The sequence below is a fragment of the Ornithodoros turicata genome, chromosome 10, assembly GCF_037126465.1.
Source record: "Ornithodoros turicata isolate Travis chromosome 10, ASM3712646v1, whole genome shotgun sequence".
Taxonomy (NCBI): domain Eukaryota; kingdom Metazoa; phylum Arthropoda; class Arachnida; order Ixodida; family Argasidae; genus Ornithodoros; species Ornithodoros turicata.
The window spans coordinates 34,513,748-34,530,309 of record NC_088210.1 but is presented as its reverse complement, the minus strand read 5'-3'; the positions used below and the strand labels follow the sequence as shown (position 1 = coordinate 34,530,309).

Sequence of the window (16,562 nt, the reverse complement as noted above, 5' to 3'; positions counted from 1 at the left end):
GAAAGGGTGAAAGAGCACACTGTCGCCTCTTGCGTCCTGGAAAAAGATTAAAGGAAAACAGAAAATGCAACTCAAGATAAGGGCAGTTCGGATAGCGTCAGCCGGTACATGTTTGTTTTGTTTCCACAAGTTCGAGCTCATCTTCGATGCATGAGGCAGCAGTGTGCTCCTTCACCCTCTCACACTGTGGGTGAAGGAAAGATGCGTCTTCGAAGATGCACAATGAACAAAATAAAGAAAAAAAAATTGTGTTCTTTCACGATTTTTTTGCGGGCGACCTATCGAACGGATTTTTGTTCTGAAAACGGCAATGGTATCAGATGACAGAAGGGACCAGATATTCTCATTGGGACAATCCTGTAGCTTTTGTAATTAAAAAGTTAATTAACGGCTTTTCGGTAATTATTCATTCGACGGTTGAGCAACAGATGGACAAGAACGTCCGCCGGCCGAGAGATGACTGAAGTGAAAACAGGATGTCTATAGCCCTTATAGTTTTTTAATAAAAAATCTGTATCGAAAAGAAAAAGACGCCCTGTATATTGCCATATACAGCATTTCTCAAGCTGTGGGCTGGGAACTTGCAAGAAGGGGACATCGAATGACCGTGTTCTGCACACCATTCTGCGTCACAAAATAAGCTCGTGGTAGCGGATCCTGATGTTTAACAAACAAGCTCTACACCCCTAGGTTAGCACTAAAAATGACAAGAAAACAAAAAATCGCGTAATTTGTGCACCGGCGTTTTCGCGCGTAGATATCTGGCACTGCTTTTCACAACGCCGTCGGTACTACCGAAGTTATTGTTGCGCTTTTGTTTGATTTGCGCACACTTTCGGGTGATGGTCCACTGACACGATGGACGATACTGCCAGTCAAACTACAAAACGCAGAAAGAAACGCTGGACAAACACATTATGGCAAGCCTTATAGCACAACATGACAAAGTTGGCGAACGTAGCGTGCTTTCGGCTGTCGAGTACGATTAGCGGTGTCTTCCAGCTGCGTCCTGAGGTATTTCACCGGTATATGAGCGGTAGTGGGACAGCATTTTGCCTCCTGACTGTCGGCAGTTGTGCGGTATTTGGGTACTTCTTTCCCGCTTGCGCAATCCCAAGTAGCACAACCTCTTGGCCCAATATTGGCAATACCGGCCCAATATTGGACCGATATTGTGCCAATATTGGACAATAATATTGTGCTGCTTGCGCAATGCTGTGATAACGCCAATATCGACTCTACCGAGAGTCTATATGACTGGCACACTGAGATTTTGAAATATTGCGTCATTTGAATATCGTAACGAACGTTTCCGTGCAATTTGCGCGCCCCCAACTTTTCAGACTTTTTTAGGAGAAAAAGTGCGCAAATTATGCGAGTAAATACGGTATACACATATCATGGCACGCGTCATACTCTACGGTATGTGCAGCATTGTATTATGTACAGTCACGTGTATCCCAAGGTCGGGAATGCAGTATGGATGTAGCGGTGCAAGATACACAGTACATAGCACATGCACTACGAAAAAATGTTTACCACTGGTCAGTAGATGTCAAACGTAAAGAGGGAACACACACTCACCTTTTGTGGTGCTGCCTTACTTGGCACTAGAAGGCTGTTCCTGGGATTTTGGGGGCAGGTGCTGTGGGACGACCGTTTCCGGCTTCTCTCTTTCGGCAGCTAAGGCACGCTCTTTCTGCAATCTGTAATACACATACAGGTGTCAGTGCAAAGTGTGCAATATGTGTGAATAATGCTGAATAATGCTCAGGAGCTGTAATATCGTATCAGCCATTGAATAGCAGTAAGAACTCTGTTCCTTTAAGAATTATGATGACTCCTTCAGTTACTGAGCGAGTGCGGATGTGAATCCACACTGCTGATGTGCAGAAAAGCAACTACAGTCGAATCTAGAATACCTATTATTCAACGTATTATGCTTTGGGTAATCCGAATGAACTCTATGACCTTGATGGACATGAACAAACGGCTCTAGGAATGCAACAGAGTCGTAGAGTGAGGTCGTGAAGATCAAGAACGGAACAGCTTAACAGTTGGAAACTGGGAACAGCCTCGGATTGAATGTTCCGAACATGATTTTTTGACTGCAGACGATGATCTTGGGACTGAGGACTGAGGACCGTAGATGAAATAATCGAGGAATCTGCACTGAAACAGATAACAGGGAGCAGAGTCTTTGTCAAGCCTTCTGGCTTTTTACTCTCTCCCATCCGAAAGGAAAGTAAAATTGAAATTGAAATTGAAATAACATCACGCAGCGACGGAAGTGATCGAGACGATGGGCGATTGCTAACAATACTGCTGCACATGCTCGCTGTTGTGAGGTGCATAGCAAATTCTTGAAACATCAGTGAGGACACGTGTGTGCGATTTTATGAGTGTCTGCAAGGTCTACTACATGGTCTACTACGAGGTCTACTATTTTACCAAAAAGTAATGGGACACAAAGGGTCACTGCCTGTTTCCTTACTGTATAGTAGTCCGAGGTGGATCATTTATGATAAAACGAATTTTGGATTACATGAATATTTTCTGCTACCATGAGAGATTCCTATAATAGAGATTCTACTGAATACCTAACAAACACCCAGTGGCACTGTAAAAAATTTGTTTGAATCGACCTTTTTCACATTCTTATCATATCCTAGAGGGCGGCACCCTATTCACAATGAGCGACACAGAGGATCAAAACCGGTTTTGGTGTGGGGCTGACAAGTTTACACCGTGTCCGTGAAAAGGGATGGAGATAATATTTATTTATTTGTTTACATACCCTCAAGGCAATATGTTACATTGCATTGTTGTATTTATTCTGTATGAAGGCTTAAGTTCTCCATTAAGCACATACTGGTTATTGAAAGTGTTAATAATTATGCAGTTAGTATTTTAGTATAATGCTGTATTTGGTTAGACGTCTTTGTTACACTAATATTGCGTAATTAGAATACCAGTAACATTGTTATTCCTATAATGGTTGCATATAGTGGAAGAGCCTTTGTCAAGCATTACTGGCTTTTTGCTCTTCCTGCCACCGCCAAGGAAAATAAAACTGAACTGAACTGAACTGCATTGAATTGAAGTGAATTGAATTGAATTGAATTGAAAAGGGACAATGAGAAACGTGCTTCAGGAGACCCCAAAGAGAGACTCACCACTTTTCCATGTATAAACTCCCACATGCTGCTTTAGTGCAATAGAGAGGAAAGAGATAAGAGATGTTATGGTCATGTCATGCAGTAAAGTAAGTTAGATAGAAAAAGGCAGGAAAGAGATAAGAGTTGAGAAAGAGCCAAGTCTCAACACTTACACAAACACATGCTTTCTAGTTTCCTTCAAGAAAAATTAGAAAATAAAGATTCACTTTCGCTCTGAGGCGCCTAGATAGTGACAATTCGTTTTTGGTGAATTGTTGGTTTGGTGAAGTTGGTTGGGTTGGTTTGGTGAAAAATTGGTTTTGGTGAAGCATTTCAAGGACAGGCATGACAATTAAGCATCAAAATGCTTTGCCTGCCTGACATGTTGTGTTCCGGCATTCCTGTGGGAAAACCTTGCCCATCATCATTCAATAGACATATATCTTCAGTGCTGATACCGTTGTACCACCGTTAATGCGATTTCTAATGATTTTGAGAAAGCTTGTACATAACAATGCCACGATGTAACAATCGGATTTCGCGACCACTTCAACATCGTTATAATGCAGCGGAGATAACTAGTTACTCACTTATTCTTGGACTGCCTCATGAACTGCTGAATCTTCCTAGCGGCCTGGTGCTGACGCCGCTGGGAATAGGTACGCCTAAGAGAGATAATCGAACTATATATATTCAGTATGCAGTTCGGGACTTGAGTAGGATTTGAGCTTCCCTACAATATGTATAGAGGCTGAAGTTTTAGGGTTTTACCCGATTCTTCCCCGAATTTGCACCCCGAATTGAAGGTTGCCTCATTAGGGTGAAACCCGATTTTTACCAGGCAAATTGCCCTCTCAGGGATGTCTGTAGGTATGCACCATCTTACTTATTTGACAGAAAAATGTAGTTGCATCACCGTTTGTACCAAACCGCTACAGTTAGTTTCAATAACTGAGCCCGATTTTTCCCCGATTTTAGCGTAATGGAAGATTTTTAACCCGAATTTGCATAAATTTAGTGCACATGTTTATTTACCCGATTTTTACCCCCCAAATTTAGAAAAAAATATTTCCCGAAAACTTCAGGCTCTAAATATGTAGAATAAGTGAAGCAAGCGAGGGTTCTTACTTAAAGGCAGAGGAGGTTGGTGTACCCTCCCTGCTGGAAAGAGAGCGCTTTTCGTCCGAATAACTGCGGAAGAAAGCTGCAGCTGCGGCCGAGCAGGCCATTCCATCTTCTCCGTCTGGGCTCTTCTTGAACCTTTTGTGCTGGTCGCTGCACCACCCGTGGAAGGAGCCCTGTTGCATTGACTCAGCCGCAGCCCTCGTTATCTGCTTGTAGTACATATACTGAGACAAAGAGAACCACATAAGAACTTCGTTGGTAGACACAGTCAGGCTCAACACCTTAACATTTCAAGAGGGGACTCTCTTAAACATGTACAGCCGCCGTCGGACTTAACCATAACGCACAACCGCACGGCCTGTGCAGATGCCAGCGTCGCAGAGCATGTTGGCAGACGGGTCAGAGACCAAGTATAGCGGAGCGCGTCAGCAGTGGTGAGCATAAGTGTGAAGTAGAGACTTATTCTAGGTGCGGTAACAGCCCAACTGAGCATGCCGAGCCGGCCACTATCACGAGTCGGTGTATATCTCACCCCCGACCTACTAGATTGTACCGACCAAGTAATAATCGGCAACTCCTATTCACAAGCCCGTCTGCGTGATGTGATAGGAGTGCTACACATCAGCTCGCAAGATTTCCACCATCATGATTGGACAGTGGAACTTTGAATTTTGAACGCGCAGAAGCGGACATACAACTACCATAGCAGACACGTAGAATGATGATGATGATGATGATGATGATAATCTACTTTCGCAATAACGCATCCCTATCATGGGACATTCACGGCTTGTTAAAAAATTCTAAGGTAAACTGAAGTACAAGGTATTATAGCAATTGAAGATGCAATAAACAGGCCATGAGCAGCATCACCATTACCTTCCGAATGTGGTGCTGTTAATAGGTGCAAATGACATGATCGCTATAATAGTATATGGTGTCGTAGGTTGTGATCTCAACCCATAGATGCAGTCTCCAACCCAGGGGCTAACTGCCCACGGCTCTGGCATCGGCGCAAGCCGTGTGGTAAGTCTGACGGTGTCTGTTTATCTCGGTACACTGGTATAATAGATTGTCTGTCCCACGTGACTGTTCAATATAAAATGGTGTCACAATGCCTTTAAGGAGCACCGAAATGACATCACATCGTGCCTGTGAGAAATGTGTGGGGTACCCACAATGAAGGGATGATGGATATTGCCACAGTAAGCCAGCAGCAGTTCACCTACCTGCTTGTACCTGCGGTAATAGCTCTGTATAAGAATGGCAGCGGCCTTCTCCTTTTCCTGCTCTTCCTGGCGCTTGCGACCCTTGTAGGAACGGTACGCCTTTTGGATTATCTTGGCTGCTTCGTATAGCTCACGCTGCTCTTTATCTGAAATTACGACGCAGTGCATCCCCTTCTATTATGTTACCTTCAGCATTACAGTCTTCTTCAATGTAAAATTAGATTCTCAGATGTTGAGTAAAGAAATGTCGCTATGCAGTGCTTAATTAGGAGTAGCTCACAACTATTACATAGCCACAGAAACCAGATGCTTTCAGTCATATGCCACTCATACTTAGGGCCTGACTTTTTAGGGTTAAACCCATATCCGCCCGATATTTACCCCCCGAACGAAATCTGTAAAATTCGGGTTTAACCCGAATCTACCCGAAAACATCCGGGTCGTGTGGCACACTCATAAGCGTGCATTAAAATAAACTTTGATAACATTGCTAAACATTAGTTCCATGTTAAGACAAATTTTTATTAAACAAAAAAAAAATCACCCGAATACACCCAAATTCCTGACGACAGAATATGCCGTAACGGGATTTTTATACCCGAATACACCCTAATCTTCAAATGAAAAATATCACCCGATATTTACCCCCTAAATTTGGCCAAAAAGTCAGGCCCTACTCATACTGTGTATTCACACCGGCGACACCCTTACGGAAGATTGTAGTGGAAGAAAAAGCGAAACCACTGCTCACAGAGATGAATTTCCGTCCCGTGTTATGTTGAGCATTCACACGGTGCGGAATATCGGGAGTGGCGTACTGCGCACTTAGCAGACGACACCATCAGCGTAGAATTTACGCGGAATTTACGATGCATCGCAGAATCTGGGGTTTTACGCGGTGCCTGTTGTACAGGGGCCTCAACTACAGTACTACGAAGAGCCTAATGCCGTCCCCATAAACCCAACACCGGGAAGCACTAGGGACGAAAGAAGGCAAATACCCGAGAGAGTAAGATTGGAGAAGTCCTGCTCCATGATTTTTCCTGATGCCTTAAAGAACTCGCAGAAGTCTGCTGTCGTGGGTGGGGGTGACGGAGATTCTAAGGTAAAGCTGCCGGGGCTCTGCAGGCAGGATGACGAGGCTGGGCTGGGAGAAGAGGAAGGGGTACCGGCTTCACAGTACCTGCAGTGAAGGCAAGTGGTTAGAGGAGCAATGCGAGACACTTCTAGAATTTTTTTGCTTTCTGTAGTGACAGGTTGCACTATATCATAATAAGCTATACACTAAGTAATGTTGCCGAGCGATTTTTCGGACTTCTAAGAGCAATAAAAGACGTCCAAATAATCTAGCAGTCTGAATTTTTTGTCGAGGGAAAAACATTCTTTTTCCAAAGCCTGTACTCAGAAATAGCCAATTCGGCCAGAAAAGTTGCTCCACCGCAAATAAACGTGAGAAAATGCTTTCAGCAAATGTTTGCAAAAGTAGCTTCATTGACAATGGCAGCTAGTTGGTGCAGCTGGTGATGGAACACGCTGCACGAAGCTGCGCAAGGAGAACAATGGAGAAAGAAGCAGATTCTAGAAAGCCCCTTTTCACCAGCTGCCCCAGCCCCCAAGCTGCCCAAGCCCCAGCTGCGCAAGGAGAACAATGGAGAAAGAAGCAGATTCTAGAAAGCCCCTTTTCACGAAAGGAAAAGTAAGCTAAATTAATAAACGCCAAGAAAAATATTTTGATACATCATCCGGCGTATCGAAATATTTTTTCTCGGTGTTTTTCTGGAACAACATCAAATTTGGTACGCTTCATCAGTGTTCGTGACTTCACATGAAGCCAGGTTTCGTCTATTTTGCAGATTCTCACCTATAATTATGATCACTAAACTCAAAGCTGAACTCATTGCTGAGCAACTGCTGAGGAGCGTCGTCCACGAGGGCTCCGAGGACCCCCGCGTTGCCCCCGTTGTCTGAGGAGAGCAGGTGAAGGAGTCCTTCCGCTTCCATGGCGTCCTCCCTCACTTCCGTCCCTCGCACATGGGGGGCCTTGATGCGATCGGGCAGTGCAGCGATGATCTGCTCGGCCAATGTTAGCACTCGGCTGTCCGGGGCTTCCGATGAGCCTAGCTCGCAGGTGTGCACCTCGCGACGGGACGAGCTTTGTCCTGCGATATTGATGCCGAGTTATGGCTCAGTCGAGTAATAATCGATTCACTTGTAAAGGACACGTTAAATATGCGTAGAAGAATACCAAAATTTTGGTTGAGGGTGCACTAAAACAAGTCGGCGTATCACTGCCTGCTATGTTACTTGTTCTTATACTACTAACTTCTGATGGAACAAAGAATAGTGACTGTGTCCCATGATCAGATGCAATAGATTGGATACTATAAACCATCAAATTGTCATGGCTGTTACGATTTTACGGCGCATATATCCATCAATCGAGCAGTAAGACACGTGGAAGGTGGATTACCTGTGGTAGGTACAGGATTCTGCATTTCTACTTCTTCGTCAGACACACCAACAACATCAATGAAGGGGCTTTCACTGTTGCCTTGTGTATCTGCTGATAGAGAGGACATGCTCCATGTATGTACGTGCGGAAGGAAGGCTACGAGTATGAAGAATGCCGTATTTGCTCGCATATTGTATAATGGAAGCTGCTTTCATGGCCAGCATTCCTCAGAGCAACCCTTCGGTAGATATTGATAAAATAAAGATAAAATCGGAAAACCCGAAAACGAAGGACCCTATGCAGGCTCGATGCTGGCTGAGGATGCCAGTCTACATTTGACGCCACTCACAGGCACGACTGGTGATGATGACAACAAATAAGAAATTGTAGAGCACGTTACCATTCTCGGTGGCTGCATCGCCGCCATCCACCTTCCCAGACGAGAGCCGAGCTGCCAACACTGAGGCTGGCAATGATGCGGAGAGCCTCTCCGGCGTGTCCCCAACACCACTGTCCACTGAGGAGCGCTTCGACGACTCGGCATCCGCGATTCCAGCAGCACCGCTGTCTACAGATGCGCGCTTTGCCAGTCGTGCCACCACTCTCACGCTGCGGATGCTTCCTGACGGGACGCAGTAGTTGTTCGCGGAGCTGCTGAGGGGGAGACTGAGGCTTAGTTTGCGTCTCATATCTCCACAATGCTGTTGCGAGGCAGTGCTGGGCAAACTGGCAGTGCTGAACAGGATTGGTGAAAGAGAGAGGTAGAGACAGAAGAAAGGGTGAAGACAGTATGCTCGGAGTCATCGAGCTGTCCATGACAGTCAAGGTGGGTAGAAATTGTGAGGAGAAAGACGAAAGAAAAACTGAGAGAAAGAAAAATTGGGGGAGAAAATAATTGTATAATGAGGCTCTTTTATCGTCGAATCTCTGGAGGCCGTCACTGATAGGTGTGGCCACTGTTGATGCAATGCTAGATCACAGCCGTTATAGCTGGCAGAGCAGTAGACTAAGAGCAATGGCAACGGCAAGAGACTAAGAGCAATGAGAATAAGAGACAAAGAGGCAAGAGCAGTAGACTAAGAGCAATGGCAACGTTTGGAGTTAAGGGATATCGGATACCACAAGGAGGCGCCCCGTTTTTGTGAAAATGTGAAGCTGACATTAGGAATCAGCCATGTCACATCGCTGCTAGTGTTTGGTTTCAGTTTTAGAATTGTGGGAATAGCTGTTCAAAGAGTATGCAGTGCCCCCAAGAGGAGGCATACAGCGATCAGCATTCTCCCGGCAGCAGGTAAAATGCGTGAATCTAAAGAAGCAAGATTCCATTTTCACTGGATGACGAGCAACGGAGGAAGTCGTCGATCTCACGTGGTATCGGCGATTATGTTGTTCTCGGAAAAGCTTTCAATGCAAAGCTGCGTCAGTCTAGAATTAGATAAAATGCTTTTGTGCCCTCAAAAAACGTGCATGTTCAGCAGTATCCCACTTGTACCGTTCTGCTTCGTTGATGTGATCTGACCGGCGATACTCCGATATTGCGATTAGATTTCGTGTTCCCGTCAATATAGTTACGAATGGGCTCAGCTGTTTTCGAATTCCTGGACTGCATTAGCGTGTCAAAATGGCCCGCAAAGTGGCATGCTGCAACGCCCTCTCAGGTAACGTGATCCTTACGAGGCTCCAAAGAAGCTACAGCTCATTCCTTATGCATACATCGCTCGCCCTACCAAGTCTCAAACCCAGCAAGCAATGCTTCGCCGCGATGACGTCCTCGTGCATCATATGCTTGCGCGTTACAGTTAAGCCTGACGGCGGCGGTACACTATGTGATTATCTGTTTAAGTGAAGGGGTGGCATCTACCTGACAGTCTGCTGTGACTGCTGGTGCTTCCTGGCAGCCTGTTCAATCTCCTCGGCCAAACAGGAATGTCCTTCACTGTGGGCCACTTGGGTGGGCGACTGACCCTCTGCATTCACCAACTTGAGAGCAGAGCTGTTCCACTGGTGCAACAGCAGTGCAACTTCACGGTGACCCCTGCCACATGCCCAGTGCTGGAACAATTACATCAACGTTCCTCAACTTCTTCAAGTATGTAAGTGAGAATCAGTCATTAGTAGCAGATAAATCATCCAGAAATATGTAGCAATCATCGTACAGGTTCTTGGCCAATGAGTGCATAGTGGCAGTCCCAGCCAATATCTTTTTGGGCAGGGTTGGTTACTGGTAACGGAAACGTGAAAAGCTCACCACTGGAATTCCACAGGAAACGAAAACAGAAACTAAATTATTGTTGTTTTCATTACTAGAAACCTAAACGAAACCAAATTCAAGGACGGTAATGGAAACCAAATTCACCTCACGTAATACTCCTTCTCCGTCGTTTTTAAATTTAATTTAATTTAAGTTAACATATTACATCCCTGACGTCTCCAGTGTTTCCATTCAATAGTACTATCCCTCCGTTCACACTGTGTTGCTACAAGGTGCAGGGACCGGTAAAATGATAGAATGCAGAGAGCACACGGAATGATCTCAAGGAAACAGAAACCAGCATCGAATATAGCCTGGGAAACAGAAAGAGAAATTTAATTCTGCTATGGTAATGAAAACTGAAAACCGCTACCGAAAATCGTCTGGAAACGCAGGCGGAAACAGAAACAAAAAGTAATTTTTTAACTACTGCAAACAGAATCGGAAATGCCATTATTTTCAGTAACAGACCCTGCTTTTGGGAGAGCGGTGCCTCACATACAGTGTTTCTTAAGAGGTGGGCTAGAAGTAACTTTGACTCAACATTTGGAATGCAAGTGAGCTAATCGCAAATGTCCTTAGGGATGGACGTCTTTTCCAGCCTAGACACAACCTGATGGCTACATATCGTACACATCCGCGAATGTGTACCACATATCTCGGTGGAATGCTGAAAACTTGACTAGAAAGGAAGGCGACAACACTCCCCCACTGTGACCGCCACTCTGCCCTCTGGTTGACCTGCCCACTATCGTATCTCTCACCAATGGCGTGCAGTCGTTCCGATCTCTCCGCAGAGCGTCCACTTCGGCTTCGAGCGTCAAAGAGGAATTATCGTGACGCCACCGTAGGAGTGCGCAGGCAAGACGGGCAAAACCCAGGGCAGCTGCCAAGTGAAGCAGAGTGAGGTCCGGATGCGAGACCGCCTTCACGGGCGATGCGTCTCCTCGGGCCACCCATGTGCCTTCCTGCAGCTCTTGGCACAGAGACACCAGACGTTCCTCAAACGGTCGCTGTTTGTCCACAAATCCCTGGAAGATGTCGCAACAGGAAGTCAAGGACCGGCCACATTGTGCAACAAGAGGTTGAATTGCTTGAAGGAAAAATCAAATAACGGTTCCACAAATATGGTGCCAGCTATTCCTTGAGTGTTTGAAACTGACTACAGTAAGTGTCTGCTCGAGTGTTCGTTGCCACTTCGCACTTTACTGGGCTGCGTCGTAAATCGGAATAATCGCGTCCAAATTTCTCTAAGCGTGGCAACAGAAGGCAAGAAGCATGGCAAGGTGTGAAGAAAAGTTCATTTACAAATCTTTGCAACTCCGCGGCTTGATACTATGAGTGACACGGTGGAGTGCAAGCACGTGCCTCAACCTTTATTTTGTGCTGCATGTGTCTTTCACACACACGAAAGATACCTTCCCCCAGCCTCACAGCTTCTCTGGGTTGCACGTGTACACAAGCTGAAGATACACATGTACACACTGCACATGTACACAAGCAAAGATGTAACTGATATATCGTACCATGTTATATCACTCCGCTGGACTATTATACTCAGTTACTGAAACTACCAGACTGGTATTCAAAGGCAGTTTACCTGCACCAAGATCCCTGGAAAGAGACCGCCACTTGAACCCTTCCCACCAAACATCAATCTGGCCTCAATCATCTCTAACCTCTCCAGGAGCGAGAACTTCAACGCACTCTCTGTTAAAAACGAAAGAAAACGCATATGAGACACAATTGTTAAGTGCTGGACAACCCACCTTCCACTCCGAACCAATCTTTTGTCTTTTGACTGGCCACGGGGGGTTGTTCCCGGTACTCGAATATGACCGAGTTGGAGATGACAAACCCCTCACATGCCACTTGGAGTGTCACCAGACCTGCTTCGTGAGCTTTAAGAACAAGGCGAATATGAGTACCGAAACTGTGCGGTTCACTAAGCAGAGCACTATACTCCGAGACAACTCAAGAGCTGCAGGCACAGAGGTCTATCTCCGCCTGCGGAGAATGTAGTTTGCACATTGCATCACTTTAGAGTAGCAACACTGAGCTCCACAGGTGAGCAGGGAAGCCATCTTGTTTCCGTTCCGCACAAGCGCCATCCCCTGTTGAGGCGACAGCTAACATACCCAAGCAGCAAGTCTTTGCCCAATATTGAACCAATATTGGGACAGTATTTGCCGATATTGGGCCAATATGGGGCCGATTTGTTGTGCTGCTTGGGTACCCAAGCAGCACAACATCTTGGCCCAATATTGGTTTAGAATTGGGCCGACATTGCCTATATTGGTCCAATACTGGCCCAATATTGGCAATACTGACCCAATACTGGTCCAATCTTGGTCCAGAATTGGGCTGACAGTGCTGCTTGGGTATATTAGCACAAGGCGAAGGCATGTATGTTATAACAATGCTCGCCGTGGAGGCCGCGCATTAGAGAAGCATGTGTGAATGTTGTGCGGCATCAGCTAAGTATTGTCCAAGAGACCGTCGACACACACACATTTTGAAGGGTACTCCATAGATGGCATTGTGAACGCCGTTAGGTGATACTAGCACAGCACAGAAACAAAACGGTCTCGTCTTGCCTATCCTGCTCACCCTTGGAACTCAGTCTCGCTACTCTGAAGCAAAACTGATTTAATGACTCCAGAACATGCCAGATGGCTCTGGGGCATACGAAAAGGCGAGGTACTGGGGAGTTCACTCAACATGTTTTGTCAGGGCAAATATTTTTCGCGCTTGCTTTAAAAGCATGCAAATGTGCTCTAAGTACATCACATCTGCCAACCCAAGCCAATCACGGACGTAGTAGGATTTGTAGGCGGAGTTATACCTGCAGGAGTTAACCTGTCCCGAAGTATAGCTAGGCACGAGCACCTCACCAGGGCAGAAGCAACGCAGGACGCCACTTTGCACCAGTGTAGTGGGGACACTGACTCCATCAAACAGTATTGTATATGGAGACGATGATGAGTACCACGGGCCTGTTATCAGTACCTTCACGCCACCCTGCAGGTAGAATTGTTAGTCACTATGCAGCACAACTTGAGTTGTACGAATCATATGAAGTAAAAGGACTTCACATGTTGAAGCATAAAGAAGTAGAGCATCAAACTGTGGGCTCGCTTATCTCCTGCTTGTCACAGCATAAATCTTTTCAAATTTAACCAAATGCGGCATAACGAAAGAAATCGCAATCCCCGTGAATTTCGTTATATCGACGTTCGACCGTATTTGGGTCCACAGTGAACCGTTACGAAGTACTTTATTAGCTGTGTAGCATGGTTACTACCTTAGAGATCTCAGTGGCTCACCTCTGTATAAGACCAATCGGGCGAATAATCCGTGATGTTCGCTGTGCCTTCTCGATATGTCATGCCATAATGGGACTGCGTACTCGGAGCCTTGTGAGCTGCAGTCACAGTCGTCTGCAACGAAGAGCCCAGCCCTATCGACGTGGACGATGACGTCAGCGCCGACGTAGCCGTGAGGTCCGAGTTGAAGTCATCCCAATTCGGCAAATCGGTCAACATATCAAAAGTGTCCAGATTAAAAACTTCTTCATCTGGCGTAGAGATATCATTGTCGATGAAGTCCATGGGGTTCAAATCTACAGGATCCGTTTCAATACAACCGACGCTAGGCTCACTTTTAACTAGAACACCGCCTGAGGACGAATCTGAAGACGGTCTTCTCCTCTGGATGAGATTAGCCGAGAGAGTTTTTTGTATGCCATCGTGCGACAGGTCGAGCGAGTCGTCGAAAAGCCCAATTCCCGTGTGCTCTTTTTCCTCGCCTAGTATACTACTCAAGTCAGGGTCTTTAGTCGCGGCGCTCTCTGACGTAGGCGTTGGGCCGAAATCGACGTCATCGTTGCACAATGTACTCTCCATGTTTCCACCCTGCCTACTCTCACTAACCGTCGTGTCCTCTACTTTCATCTCCGTCGCTTGAACAGTCTCAACGACAGTCGTGGAATTCGACGACGACACCGAACACGGCGGAGTCGTCGATGCCGACGTCGTCAAGACGGTCGTCGACGTCGTCACCGCGGCCGAGGTCGTCGCCGACTCCGTCACCACCGTTGTCTCCTGGCCTCCACAGAGCAGAGTGACCGGCGTAACTGAAGCAGATGTCAAGCCCGTAGCTGCAGCAGCGCTGTTGAGGATGAGAAGTCCACCACCTCCTTGGAGCTGAGACAGGTTGAGGATGAACGACGTTGTCGCGGCGGTCGTCGTCGATGCCCCGGCTTCGCGTCCATCCAGTGACCTGACCGGTGTAGTGGCGGCGAGGATGACACCAGTTCGTCCTTCCAGTTTCTGTTGAGCGACCAGCGAGGAAGGCTGCGTCGCGACAGAGGTGGACGTGACGGCGCCTCCTCGGGTCTTGGGTGAGATGATGCGATGGAGGGTATGGGCACATTTTTTCGTTGAGGTCGAGGAGGTTGTGGATGTGGTGGGTGCCTCGGCAATGGTTGATGTTGAGGATGATGTGGGTGAGTTGGATGAGGTGGTGGCTGTTGAGGATGCCGGAGAAGGGGTGGCCTTTGTGGTGGAGTCGCAGGGGCACTCGTGGGTGCGTGCTGTGTTTTTGGCCCGTTGCTTTTCCATAAGCTGCTGCACGATAGCTTCTACTGTCTCGGCCGTCTAGAGGAGGTGCAATTCCGAAGGGTAACATTATTGTGCCAACAAACATGTATCGCTCGCATAAATTGTCCATCGTTAAATTAACGGTAAAGTGAATGTTCATCGTAATTTAAAATGTAAAATGTAATTATGTCACGGTAATCACAGGAGATGCGTACAAACTTTGTGCGTGATACTCACCGAAATCTCAAGCTCATTGTTGAGGTCTGGCTCATTTTCACTATAAACTGTAACACAGAAAATAATAATAATTTGAGAGTTCTAATAACAGCAAGATCCGCAACGCATTGAGAATTTACGTTTCATGGGGATGTAAGCTGGTGCAGGACACGTGTTAGCCTGTAAAGCGTGCTTTGTCTGCAGAGCAGATACGTTACGAGGCAAAGCTCGCTTTAGAAAATAACGGTGATTGTAAAGTCGGCTCCTCCTCACAACGATTCCGTTATGCGGTGAAACCCGCTCTACGCATGGTACCTGTCTTCATCCCGTCATTGAAGCTTCATGCAACTTGATGCAGGGTGTCAATGTCACGTCATTTATTTGAAGAAATTTTCGAAATCAAGTTAGGAGAACAACAGTGTGCATGTCACAGCAGAATACCTGTCATAGTAAGATGGCATGGCTTACACATAGGCTTGAGTTGGGAGACGAGCTCCTCTTTCGTCCACTCTTTCTTGTCAGCGCAGTAGCTCAAGCTCGGGGCGATTACCATCTTGTTGTCGTCACTGTACGGGACGTTCAAATAATGCACCAGTACTATGTCCGGATTCTGTAAGACAGCGTGCAAGAAACATTGCCACGTGACGTCACCACTATAGTTTCCTTATTTTCGGTCTTACAGCTTTCTCGAGCTTTTTTTTTATAGCTGCATCAGATTCTTTTCAAAGCAAAGGTACCGCTTTTGTAGGTTGGTTACAGTGAACCCTCGTTATTATGACCATGGTCGTTCCCGAAAATTTTGGTCATAATGCGGAATTGTCATATTAACGGGGGGGGGGGATTTGCAGAGGTTCCACTAAATTGTTCCCCGGGAGTATGGTCGTAAAGCGAGAATGTCAGATTATCGGGGGTCATATTAACGAGGGCTCACTGTATACAGCGAACCCTCGTTATTATGACCGTGCTCGTTCCCGAAAATTTTGGTCACAACGCTGAATTGTCATATTAACGGGGTGGATTTGCAGAGGTTTCACTAAATTGTTCCCCAGGAGTATATGGTCGTAAAGCGCGCATCTCAGATTATCGGGGGTCATATTAACGAGGGTTCATTGTGCACAGTCATGCATATGCGCAGTGTCTTCTGTTTGAAGTTGCTTCTTTTCAATAAATGTCAGTTGTGAGTCCAGCACTGTTCTGTCTATTCCGTCCCCTTGTGCTCGTCCTTCAGCCGGTTCTACTCAAGTGCCAACTATGTAGCCCAGCAAGCCACCGTACTGAACACACCGCTGATAGCATATCAGCCGATTAGCAATCACAAGAAACATATGCCATACAGACGACACAAGCGGTGCAGTCGATGCAAACGCTACATAGCTCATTTGCCCTGTCCCAAGCTTCAGGGTATACGTATACCAAACAAAGTGTCTTCTGAGCATGTTGGTACATTACTCCTTTCAAATCTCTGAAACACAAACACACGCACATACACAGGGGAGAGACACAGCGCTTCATGCTGCGTCCTTCCTTTGG

The 16,562-nt window shown here is 46.4% G+C and overlaps 1 protein-coding gene across 11 annotated transcripts in view; it reads right to left on the bottom strand.

Moving 5' to 3' along the window:
• The window catches only part of LOC135370001 (calmodulin-binding transcription activator 2-like), a 195,286-nt gene that overhangs the window by 9,671 nt on the left and 169,053 nt on the right, over positions 1-16,562 (bottom strand). For 3 of the 11 annotated variants that reach the window (XM_064603651.1, XM_064603652.1, XM_064603653.1), the window contains exons 7-22: positions 15,501-15,642; positions 15,054-15,100; positions 13,542-14,873; positions 13,110-13,236; positions 11,985-12,116; positions 11,816-11,925; positions 10,980-11,246; positions 9,826-10,016; positions 8,365-8,699; positions 7,983-8,075; positions 7,374-7,671; positions 6,514-6,695; positions 5,513-5,658; positions 4,287-4,507; positions 3,749-3,841; positions 1,585-1,706 (exon numbers count right to left, since the gene is read on the bottom strand). In XM_064603651.1, coding sequence (XP_064459721.1) covers positions 1,601-1,706; positions 3,749-3,841; positions 4,287-4,507; positions 5,513-5,658; positions 6,514-6,695; positions 7,374-7,671; positions 7,983-8,075; positions 8,365-8,699; positions 9,826-10,016; positions 10,980-11,246; positions 11,816-11,925; positions 11,985-12,116; positions 13,110-13,236; positions 13,542-14,873; positions 15,054-15,100; positions 15,501-15,642 — 3,822 coding nt within the window. In that variant the 3' untranslated portion in view covers positions 1,585-1,600. Of the gene's footprint in view, positions 1-1,584; positions 1,707-3,176; positions 3,208-3,748; positions 3,842-4,286; positions 4,508-5,512; positions 5,659-6,513; positions 6,696-7,373; positions 7,672-7,982; positions 8,076-8,364; positions 8,700-9,825; positions 10,017-10,979; positions 11,247-11,815; positions 11,926-11,984; positions 12,117-13,109; positions 13,237-13,541; positions 14,874-15,053; positions 15,101-15,500; positions 15,643-16,562 lie in introns of all 11 variants that reach the window. The other 8 variants (XM_064603646.1, XM_064603656.1, XM_064603648.1 and 5 more) reach the window with 7 other exon arrangements.